The sequence below is a fragment of the Anabrus simplex genome, chromosome 9 (assembly GCF_040414725.1).
Source record: "Anabrus simplex isolate iqAnaSimp1 chromosome 9, ASM4041472v1, whole genome shotgun sequence".
Lineage (NCBI taxonomy): Eukaryota > Metazoa > Arthropoda > Insecta > Orthoptera > Tettigoniidae > Anabrus > Anabrus simplex.
Window position 1 is genome coordinate 79,242,157 of NC_090273.1, and position 12,859 is coordinate 79,255,015.

The 12,859-nt window shown below is 40.7% G+C and overlaps 1 protein-coding gene across 1 annotated transcript in view; it reads left to right on the top strand.

Moving 5' to 3' along the window:
• mei-218 (meiotic 218) overlaps positions 1-12,859 on the top strand; it is a 183,133-nt gene that overhangs the window by 18,322 nt on the left and 151,952 nt on the right. Inside the window, exon 2 of the mRNA XM_067153363.2 lies at positions 6,647-6,870. Coding sequence (XP_067009464.1) covers positions 6,647-6,870 — 224 coding nt within the window. The remainder of the gene's footprint in view (positions 1-6,646; positions 6,871-12,859) is intronic.

A 12,859-nucleotide genomic window follows, 5' to 3' on the forward strand; every position in this document is an offset into this window, starting at 1 on the left:
TTCGACTTTAAGCACATCCTAGAATATCTGGCAGAAGAGCCTGGAACCAAACGTAGCATTTTAAAGGGAACAGCTAAATTCTATGATCCCTTATGTTTACTTGCACTGGTACTCATCACAGCGAAGATCATCTTTCAAGACACTTGGCGTCGGGGACTCGCATGGGAAGAAATTCTCCCACCAGACCTGGTGCAAAAATGGCAACATTGGTTGTCAGAACTAATTCACTTATCACCAATATACATTTCCCGATGAATTGGATCCAAAAGCAAAGGGAACACTGAGATACATGTATTTTGTGACGCAAGTGAAAAGGCATATGGTGCTGCACTATATTTGAGGTCAGAGTCTGATATGTGCCATATGCCTTGTTTGCAGCAAGGCATGACTAGCTCCTGTGAGGAAAGTAACGATTCCCAGATTAGAATTGTTTGCTGCTCTAATTGGTACACGTCTCCTTTACTTCTTCTGTACAGAGACCGATCTCAGCATAAACAAGACCACGCTATGGAGCGACAGTAAGATAACGCTTGGTTAGATTCGCAGTGACCCAAATAGGTGGAAACCTTTCGTTGCTAACAGGGTTAATGATATTCTAAACTACACAGCCCCTTAGTCAATGGCGACATTGTCCCGGCGACACTAATCCCGCAGACTACCTCTCGCGGGGACTCTCAACAAATGACACGCTCAAATGATACTTGGTGGCATGGTCCTTCTTGGCTCGTTGGTGAACACACATCATGGCCATACCCCAAGTATCTCACAGAAATAGATATAAATAATGCTCGACTTTACTGGATACATCAGATGCAAGAAGAATGTTTCGGTATGGAACTCACCGCCTTGAGGCGAAACATTCCGCTTCCAAATAAGTCCAAGATTGCAAGATTCAATCCATGCATCGAAGACGACATCATTCGACTTGGTGGACGACTTCAATACGCAGACCTGACGCATACAGAAAGGCATCCAATACTTTTGGATGGATCCCACACTTTCACCAGACTTGTGATAAGGCAGACACACATCAGGCTTCATCACTTAGGTGTACGGATAGTGGTGTCAGAGCTACGATCAGAATATTGGATTCTTCGCGCCAGACAAGCCATAAAGAAAGTTCTGCGCACTTTTCTGACCTGTAAAATGGCCCACAACAAATTTGGTGAAGCTATTGAAGCATCCTTGCCACCTGACCGTGTAAAGCCCTTACGACCATTCGAAGCGACTGGGATTGACTTTGCAGGCCCCTTATATATCAAGGTGGGGAATGAGTCGAAGAAATGTTATATTGCTCTCTTCATGTGTGCATCAACGAGGGCCTTAAACCTGGAATTATGTTCAGACATGACCATTGAAACATTTATCCTCGCATTACAAAGATTTGCAGGAAGACGAGGATTGCTGCATGTGATCTACACGGACAACGCTAAGACTTTCCACGCTACAAACACAGAATTGTCTTCACTGTGGCAATACTTTACCGCATCTTCTGTCCACCAGTACCTAGCACACCATTCTATCAAATGGCGGTTCATTCCTCCACAGGCGGCTTGGTAGGGAGGATGGTGGGAGAGGATGGTTGGCACTACAAAACGATGCCTGAGGAAGGTGTTAGGCAAGGCGCTGATAACCGAGGAAAGGCTTAACACCATTCTAGTAAATATTGAAGCCGCCATCAACTTGCAACCCATCTCTCAGAATGAAGATGACACAGAAGCTTTGACTCCTGCCCAGTTTTTGACCGGACAAAGATTAATGGCCATACCAACTGGACCAGAACCAGCATTAAGGACGAACCTGACAAAGGAGTTAGCACTACAAAAAAAGATATCAAATGACTTCTGGAAGTGCTGGACTAAGGAATATCTCATGGAGCTGAGGAGCTTTCACGAAGTTCGACGTCCTCGAGGTAACAGACCACATCTGAGTGTCGGAGACGTAGCACTCCTTCAAGAAGACAACCAAGCACGACACATGTGGAAGAAGGCCCGCATATCGGAAATCCAAGCTGGAAGACACGGAGTGATCAGAACCGTGGTTCTTAAGGATTCAAAGGGGACTGTGATAACTCGTCCAGTGCAGCTGGAGATAGACCAGGGTGGAGAGGATGTCAGGGATTGAGATGCCATCTATTCCCTCTATCGGTGTATCATTCTGTGACAGAGACTAGCAGAGAGTTTTCTATCTGTTAAACCAGAGAGTTTGTACTAACAATAATAAAGAGATTTGTTTATAACTTGTAAACAGTCGTTACTCGCGTGGAACAAAATATAACAACACAATTAGGAATAGGAAAGCATTTCCACCTATCAATACTTATTTATTGCACAAATTATGCTACAGTACCGGTTTCTACCCCCTACATAGGGTCTTCTTCAGCTGATCCCCCTGTGGGTGGGGGCGGTAGAATAACACCCACGGTATCCCCTGCCTGTCATAAGGGGCGACTGAAAGGGGCCCCAGGGGCTCCAAACTTTGGAGTTGGTGACCACGGGGCCATCAGCTGAGTCCTGGCATTGCTTCCACTTACTTGTGCCAGGCTCCTCACCTTCATCTATCCTATCCAACCTCCCTTGGTCAATACTTGTTCTTTTCCGACCCCGACGCTATTAGGTTTGCGAGGGCTAGGGAGTCTTTCACGCCCTTCATGGCCCTCGTCTTCCTTTGGCCAATATCTTCATTTTTTGAAGTGTCGGATACCTTCTATTTTTCCCTCTGATTAGTGTTATATAGAGGATGGTTGCCTAGTTGTACTTCCTCTTAAAACAATAATCACCCCCACCTTCTTCAGCTGAACAATACATTCACATATAGATCATGAAGCTTACATACTTAAAAGTTAGTTTTAAGTGGAGATAGTGTTTTATAAACTAATTTTAAGACCAAAAGCATATCATTTATAGACATATAATTGCATTGAACACATGGTGACACACATGCCAGTTCCCATTTTGACATGTCTCATTTGGACGTGACCAAATATTTATCATTCAGCATTCCCCAGACAATGTAATCTTAATCATAGCTTCATGATCTATATGTGAATTAATTATTCAGCTGAAGATGACCCTATGTAGGGGGTCGAAACCGGTACTGTAGCATAATAAGTGCAATAAATATCGATAGGTGGAAATCCTTTCCTATTTCTAATTGACCACTCAACTTATTTGTCTACTAATGCCATTCCATACCATCTCTCCAATGACAGCTCAGAACATACCACTTAGTCGAGCAGCTCATCTCCTTTCTCCCAAGTCTTCCCAGCTCAAATTTTGCAACTTTCAGTAATGCTACTCTTTTGTCAGAGATCACCTATAACAAATGAGCTGTTTTTATTTGGATATTTTCCAGTTCTCAAATTAAGTAATCCTGGTGAGTGTTCCATACACAAGAAACATATTCTAATTGGAGTATTACCAGACTTACATGCCTTCTCCTTTACATCCTTACTACAACCTGTACCTCATAACTACGTGAAGAGATCTGTAACCCATTAATGTTATTACCCCAGTTATAATCTTTCCTTATATTAACACCTAGGTACTTTCAGTGATCTCCATAAGGAACTTCCACCCCATCAACGTAGTAATTAGAAATGAGAGGACTTTTCTTCTTTGTACCACTCATACCCCGACTTTCCACCATATGAATATGCCGGGCTGAGTAGCTCAGGTGATTCAGTGCTGGCCTTCTGAACTGACTTTGGCATGTTCGATTCTGGCACAGTCTGGTGGTATTTGAAAATACCATACTCAAATATGTCAGCCTTGTGTTGGTAGAAGTTGCATCACAATATTGAAACATCACAAACATTGCACGTCAGAACAGACCCATCACTTTGAATAATCATCTGCACTAAAGTGTTTAACCTCATCATCCCAGCATTCATTTTCTGTTTCAACATGCTGAATGTTGTCAACAAAAGAGAATGGCAAAGACACCACGCTCTAGCCAAAGTGTATTCTGGACTGAAAAGTTACAATAGTTTAAATTTGTTCCCTACTCCAGCAGTCAGCGATACTAGTTGGTGGGACTTCACCTTCCTCCTTTTCTTCCTCTTCGAAAGCTTTTGCCGAACTCTAGTGCGATGAAGTTCATACTGATTTGTGGATCTTTTGCCTAAAGAGAGTTTATTGAGGTGCAAACTAATATGAAAGCTTTTGCCTAACATGACAGCGCTGAAGCAAAAGTAATATGATACTTCCATGAAGATAGTCAATTTTAACAAAAACTTACAGAAAGTTGGAGATTTGTCCATTTATCTTTTAAAAAGTCATTCGGAGAAAAGCTGCAAACGTTTGATTTCCTTTGTTTAAGTTTTATGGGAATGAAACACGGCAAAGGAGCATGAGCATGAGGTTGGGAAGTGCAAAAAGGTGCTGGCAATGAGAAAATGTGCAACCAAAGCACAATTAAGATGGTCTATTTCATTACTATTATTATTTATTATTTTGTATGGAAAAACAAGGATACATTATAAATACATATATCTTAATTAAGTATGTAATTTACAAGTTAGCATTCAAAACTTAATGTCCAGGCTATTCAGCCAGTCCACTGCTTCTGTAGAGGCACTATGTAATTCTTGAACAGATCCATTGAATCTTCTTTTTGGGCAGTCCATAACAACGTGCTGGATGGTCTGAGGCACATTATCACAGTCGCAGAATGGGTCTTCAGATTTTCCCCACTTGTGAAGCCAGAATTTACACCTTCCATGGTTTGTCCTGATTCTGTTCAGAGATGTCCGTTCCCTTCTCGGTAAGTTGAAACCAGGAGGAGCTCTACAAGGATGGTGGATTAAACCCAGGTGGTCAGGATTTGAAGAGGTCCATTCTTAGTGCCAGATCTCATCAGCATCAAAATGTGTTTCCAGGAGCTTCTCGCCTAATTTCCATGATGGGTTTCTGGACTTTAATCTCTTCGGTTTCTGAGGATTGCAGTCCTGATGTAAGGGCAGTTGAGGATTACTGCGACATTTCTGCTATTCTCTTACAAGAGCCAGTTCTCTTCATATGTGAGGGGGATGGATGTTGGATAAAACGGGTAACCATTTTAGGGGTGTTGATTTGATGGTGCCTGATATTGTCCTCATGGTATCATTCAGCTGTGTATCAACTTTTGAAATATATACACTGTTAAGCCACACAGGGCAGCAGTATTCTGCTACTGGATAGATCAAGCCAAGAGCTCATGTTCGTAGTACTGTCGCGTTTGCTCCCCATCCTGTTCCACTGAGCTTGTGTAATATGTTGTTCCTTGTTTTTATCTTGGCTGCAGTGTTAGAGGGGTGTTGCTTGTATGAAAGTGTCCGATCCATTGTGATGCCCAGATACTTTGAATATGGGTCATACTTAAGTTTTTGGCCTTTGAATTCGACTTGAGGTACATAGTTGGCTTTTTGGTTGTCTAGGTGGAAATATTTGTTCAGGTTATGGAGATCCTTTGTGAGTATAATTTCTGCAGAAATCGATTGGGCAGCTAGAGCTATGTCATCTGCATACATGAATTTTCTGGAAGTAGTTTCTGGAAGATCTGCAGTATAGATGCTGAACAGTAGAGGAGCAAGAACTGATCCTTGGGGTAAACCATCGTTTAGTATACAGGGCTTATTCTTATTGCCGTGTAAATGTATTTTGAATGCTCTATTGCATAGCATGTTGTTCAGCAGTGTTGCAAGGTTCTTACAGGGAATGATCTTCAAGAATTTCAAAATCATCCCTTGTCGCCACACTGTGTCATAAGCTGATGTCAAGTCCACAAAAACAGTGATGGTCTTCTTCTTGTCTTGAAATCTGTTCTCAATGTGACTGTTGAGTGCCAAGACCTGGTCACAGCAGCTTCGGTTAGGTCAGAATCCTGCTTGTTCAGTTGGTATGTGTTGGAAGGCTGTGGTTGAGATTCGGTTGTAAATCATTGTCTCCATTAACTTGTAGCAAATACTTAAGAGTGCTATTGGCCTATAATCTTCAGGACTATCTCCACTTTTTCCGGGCTTTAGAATGGCAACTATTTTAGTTCTCTTAGGCAAAGATGGAAGCCAAAGATGGAAGATGTCATTAAAGAACATAAGTAACCAGTGTAGAGTTCTAGGTCCACAATGTTTCAGGAATTCTGGATATATCCCATCCACTCCTGCTGCTTTGCCTGGTTTTATTTCTTTTAGAGCTGTTGAGATTTCTACAGTTGTGAATTCCCCTGAGAACTGGGGGGTTGATTCAGTCGAGGATAGCCTAGTTTTTAGCTCTTAGCTGTTTTCCTTGTAAGACAAGTTAATTTGAATATTTTAATAGCAAAAAATTATTAAAGTGCAGCATCTAATATTCCTAGCTCTAGTCATGAGGAGAAGAAAGAAAAGCAGGATCCAGACAAGGTAGATGAAATTTTTGAGAAGTAGAATATTCGTTTTGTTTTTCTTCGTCCATTCTTTTTTCTTTTCTTCTTTCTTTCTTTCTTCATTTAGGGCCATCTGAGGACCACGCAAGGTGTTCTCCTTCTTGCTACTTCCCTCCTTTTGTATGACCAGTTCTTTTCCTGGACATCTCTGAAGCTGGCTGCTGATTTCCTAAATTAAATTCCTGTCTTATTTAGTCTTGATTTATGCCTAATTTATTTTGTTTTAATGAACTGATCTTGTTTTTAGGCATCAAGAATGTGCTTCAATAAAAGCATACATTCCCTTAATGCAATTAAAACTACAAGAAGATTTTCTTAAATACTTTGATCAAAGTGGACAATTACAGAAACTGCAGAACATGGGTCACAAATATGAAAAGCTTTTGACAAAATGGCAGAAACGGAAGGAATATGGAAAACCGTTTCGTTTTCCAGTGGATATAGATTTAAAAAGCTTATTGGAATTGTCAGGTCTGAAAATAAAATCCTGTAATATTACAATTTGCTTTGGTCATTTAATTAAACTACATCGTGGAAGTTCTGCAATATATAAAGTCCTTTGAGTTTTTCAAGTCATATATATAAAGACAGGAACAGATAATATGATACAATGACAGGTCAGCACTGGAAAAGGGAGCAATAGTAAAGGAGATAAGTACAAACATGAAAACACAAAAGGACAAGAACAATCTCCACTCTTCAGTGGTGCCAACTTTGTGGGGGCAGGGGTTGTGGTAAAGTGTTTTCTGCCCTATCAAAAATTATCTTAGAGGGGCAGAGTGCCATTTTGCTTCCCAAAAATTCTCCTCCTAGATGTTAAGTCTCCTTACAACATAGAGTTTGGTAGTCTGCAGAGACTGCTAAGGCGTTAAATCTGGAGAAGGTGGTAGATGGCTTTGTATTAAAAAATTAGATTAGAAGTAGGCATTGCTTCAGAGAACTACATTTCCCAATAGAGACTGTTCAGGCAGTACATTTGGTGGTAGAGCTTTTCACATTTCATATCGTGAAATGTGTAATATACGGTAATAGGACGTTTATTAAGAAAACGTATTTATGAGGCAAGTTCTAATTTTTTACTTGTGATTATTTTTGATAGCTTCATACATAAAACATTCCTTCCAAATATTTATTTATGAATCAAGTTCTGTTTTTTTGTGAATACAGTAAACGTCCGCTGTAGCGAGTACGGCATATAACGAGAACCCCGTTATAACGATACTTTTATCCGTTCCTTCAAAATTCGGGGCCATGATCTTCGATGTTAGGCCCCTTTAAAGAACAAGCATCATCACCATCCTTCAAAATTCCTATATAAAACGGTGTATTATCTTTCGGTTACAGCGAGAGCCCTATCACTGACGCATCCGTTATTACGAGCGATTATGCGTGCTCGATTTTTTTCCGTTGCCGATATTTATGCACCCAGTAATTATACTGAATGCGATCGATCATCTCGGTATGTATCGTTTTCTCGCTATGCCCACCAGCGAGCTCTCTCGTAGACATTCGAAGGCAATGTCGGAGTCGATTATTAATACCTGTTGACTGCTTGTCCGCAAGGAAAATTAAAGAGGAGAACATGTTTTTGTAGTAGATGATGATGATGCTTGTTGTTTTAAGGGGCCTAACATCGAAGGTCATCGGCCCGTTTTCGTAATAAATGCGTAAATAACGCGTCCGATAACCGTTGCTAAGTCGTTAAAGATAAACGCTGAATAAATGATCGCTTAATTTTAATGCTAAATACCGCAGTTAAGTAAGAATGAGATAGGCCTACATTTCAAGATATGGCAGAGTGCGTCATTGATTACAAGGTTAGTTTATTTTTCTCGCGTCTGTTAAACCATGGAAAGGCTATTATCATGTAAATTTATAGCGAGAAGGTTATAATTTCTCTATTGGCGCTTGAAGTATCTTTTCATCATACATACAGTACAGATAAGTTAGAATAGGTAACGCTATTTGAATAACAAAACTGAAACTTTGCCACAAAATGCGATCGATCTTCGGTACAGTATAGTTTTCTCGCTATGTGCATTTGCGAGTGCTCTCGTCAACAATCGAAGGCGATATTGGAGTCGATTACTAATACCCGTCGACTGCTGTTCTCTAATGAAAATTCAAAATGAAAGAGGATAACACGTTTTCGCAATAAATGCGTAAATAACTTGGCTGATAGCAGTTGTTAACTCGTTAAAAATAAGGGCTGAAGTAAATGATCTCTTAATTTTAATGGTATATTGTATACTGAAATTAAGTAAGAATGTGATTCACCTAAAGATATCAAATCAAAATCAAATCAAAATCTCTTTATTTGCAAATGAGGTGTCTACCTCAGTGGCAAATGGTACACTAAAATACATTATTGTCAAGCACTAAATATTAAATTAACAAGTGAATAAAATTTTCCTGTTATACAATATTATATAATTTACGCTAACAATTTTTTCTATTAAACACACAGCTCATCCTTAATAAATTTACATTGTTTACAAAATTCTACTTATAATATCTCCTGTACTACTTACAAATATAGCCAACTGATATACAGTATGTGGAATTACTTAAAATGATACTGTACAACTGGTATAAGATTAAAATTTACATTGCATTTATTTACGTTTTCTTTTCTTTACCCATTCTGGAACCTAAGTAGCATAACGACCTGCTGCGTCTTAACCAGAGCCCCTTTTACCACCATTTTTCAGAGTTCCTGAACAGCCTTCACAGCTACTGTAGCGGTCCCAGGTCCCTCAAAGTCCCCACTGTACTTCACCCCTACAGGCAGTCCCCTACTTTGGCTGTCCAAACTCCTTAGACCAGGGGATGAAATTAATTTATTCACACACATTCTTTATTTACATTAACCTGCACCGGTCGAATGCCCTCTAAAATTTCATTTCTTTTCTCTGTTGCTGTTTATTCTCTTTTTGAATATCTGTACAGATTTTGGAAAAGGATCAAACACTACCCCTGGTAAACTGTTCCACTCCTTCACACCCTTCCGAATGAATGAAAATTTACCCCAGTCGCTTCTGCTAAAATTCCTTCTAATTTTATATTTGTGGTCAGTCCTGCCAATATAATTATTTTCCAACTGAAGCCTCTCACAGATGTCTCCCCATGCTGCTTCTCCTGTATAGGCTCTATACAGGGTGTTAGGGGTATACGTGCAGATATTAAGCTAGTCGGCAAAGAAAAAGACATATCACAATATATGCTATGTACTTTTTACCTTGTCCTATTAGTTTGCCCTTAACTGAGCCAAATATTTCAGGACCTAATGTGTTTTGAACGGCCGTAGCAAGATATGCCTGTTACGTCATTCTGTCCACGCGTAGTGGAAATACAGTAGCAGAGTATAGGGCTTGTTGAACCTGTTTCTTATCGCAGGCCAACGCATGTTGTTGTGCACTTCCCCTAAAGGCTTGGCAAGTAGGAGAGGATGACTCACGTGCCAGCCACTTGCTGTACTTGAAAACCGGTCTAGGGTACTCTGTATGAAATGTACACAGAATCCTTACAGTGACCTCGAAGATACGTACCAGCACATACATGCGAATCAAGTATTGTGTAGGTGTGTGTGATTTATAAGACGTCAATGGCATTACTCAGTGATCCAAGCTGACAAAATGAAAGGAAATAATTAATAAGTAAATGAAAAATGAGCGCAACATTTCGGTGCTGTTATTGCGACAAACTACGATGAATTTCTGACAATAGACAATGCGAGTTGTATATGCTTATTCATAAACTTTTCAGGTCAATGAAATGACGGTGGACACTGAAAGAAAAGGCTGTAAGTATTCAGTCATATTGTTATTGAGACAGATTTCAAAAACCGTAGTTGCAACCATGCGTGAACATTGCTCGAAGGAAAAGTAGCTACTGTTGATTTTTTTTGCTAGTTGGTTTACGTCGCACCGACACAGATAGCTCTTATGGCGACGATGGGACAGGAAAGGGCTAGGAGTGGGAAGGAAGCGGCCGTGGCCTTAATTAAGGTACAGCCCCAGCATTTGACTGGTGTGAAAATGGGAAACCACGGAAAACCATCTTCAGGGCCGCCGACAGTGGGGTTCGAACCTGCTATCTCCCGATACTGGATACTGGCCGCACTTAAGCGACTGCAGCTATCGAGCTCGGTCTACTGTGGAATTGCCGCCGGGCATTTCTAATAGAAGGCTTATTCTTCTTTTTCCTAATCTGTTTACCCTCCAGGGTAGGTTTACCCTTGGACACAGCGAGGGATCCCACCTCTACCGCCTCAAGGGCAGTGACCGGGAGCGTGAGACATTGGCTCGGGGGATACAACTGGGGAGAATGACCAGTACCTCGCCCAGGCGGCCTCACCTTCTATGCTGAACAGGGACCTTGCGGGGGAATGGGGAGATTGGAAGGGATAGACAAGGAAGAGGGAAGGAAGCGGCCGTGGCCTTCATGACGTTACAGCCCCAGCATTTGCCTGGTGTGAACATGGCAAACCACGGAAAACCATCTTTAGGGCTGCCAACAGAGGGGTTCGAACCCACTATACCCCACTCATGAGCTGTGGAACATCTCCATTCAATAGGACAAGGCGATTTCCAGCACCGGTTCTAATTAACATCTGGATGGGTGTAGTTGGAGGTCGGTTACATCTTTTTATTAATGTTATCTTGCTCCTGTAGAGGCAGTACGTTACTGGAGCTTTCAGAGGATGTGTCGCTTCGACTACGCCGAACCACGTGGATTTTACACGATGGTGCAGACATTTCCTCAACGGTAGACAGGACGATGTGGAACTATCAATTGGCCAGCCCTTATTCCAGTGGATTGTTATGTCTGGCGGGACATGAAACACAAAGTATACTGAACTGAAGTAACCTCTTCGGATGACCTCCGTAAACATATTCTTCCGGCACCAGAGGATATTCTGAACAACACAGGTTCCTTGTCTCGAATGCGTCGCAACTGCATTCGGAGAAGTGAAGCCTGCAGAGAAGCCCAGGGTGGTCACTGTGAACAATTGCTACGAGTTTCGCTTTGGTATGTCAGATGTTACGCCATTTCTGCACCGTAATGGCTTGGGAGTACAGTACAGTATCGATATAGTATTTTGAGTCCCGATAGTTCGATATTCTCATAAATCCAAGCAGTGAAATTGAAGTACCGGTAACAAAAATTATAAATCGAGAGTTTCAGTGCGCGAGTGACTTGTACGTGCCGAAAGCTGAACAGAGCACAGGGAAGACGTGCTTGTTAAAACTCTAGACATTGACCTTGAACGTATTTTGGCAGTTCCTCAATTCTACCCTGCATGTGGTTTTGGTTTTTACGTGTGTTCGAGCAATTTATATTTTGTTTCTTATTCACTACGAGTTAAAACAAAAGGCACGCGCTTTTAAGGGCCGATGACCTTAAAACAGCAATCATCATCATCATCATCATCATCATCATCATCATCATCATCATCACATCATCATTATTAACACGTATAAAACTTCAATAAAATGCTTGTGTTATATTCATCACTACTGAAATAGGAAAAAATTCAATCAAATTAGTTATTTCATTCCCAGACCTCGTGGAGGAGTGGGTGGGCCTTCAGCTATGCGTGTAGCTCTTGGGCCATGTAGTAAGGAAGTAGAGTTGTGAGGATGAAATAATTCAAGTTGGACGTATGTCTTGTACATACAATAAATTGAATTGAATACGTTAGTAAATATGCTTGTTGTTTAAAGGGGCCTAACATCGAGGTCATCGGCCCTGTTAGTAAATACCTGACCGCGCAGAGAGATAACCGCAGCAACAACACGGACCCCAGAGGAGGTCCGCAGAGCACCCCACCCAGGGCAGAGGTCCCCCCAAACACCCCGTTTATTGAGTAAATTTTCATGGTATGATGTTGACATAGTACAATGTTGACATAGTACAATGTTGACATACATACATACATACATACATACATTGGTAAATAAACAAACAAACAAACAGAGAAAAGTGGTTGGCCTTGAACTTGCTGGGCCGATTGAGACGAGTTCTTAGTCCAGTTATGTGAACAAAACAAGCACTGAGGTCATTGACCATGCTACACTCTTAAAGGCTACAGAGCAGATTAAAGGTGATGTATCACAAGGTCAAACATAAACATGTAACAGAACGTAACGTAAGATGTAATTGTGACACATGAGAAACGAAAAAAGTAAAAAGTAAAAAGAGGAATAAGACGAAAATATGAACAGGTGAATAATAATAATAATAATAATAATAATAATAATAATAATCAGACGAGGAAAAGAGTAATAAGAAGTAGTTCAACATGAGTAGTAGCGATAATAATAAGACTGAATAATAATAATAATAATAATAATAATAATAATAATAATAATAATAATAATAATAATAATACCGGTAATGTTATTTGCTTTACGTCCCACTAACTACTCGTACTGTTTCTGGAGGCGCTGTAATTTAG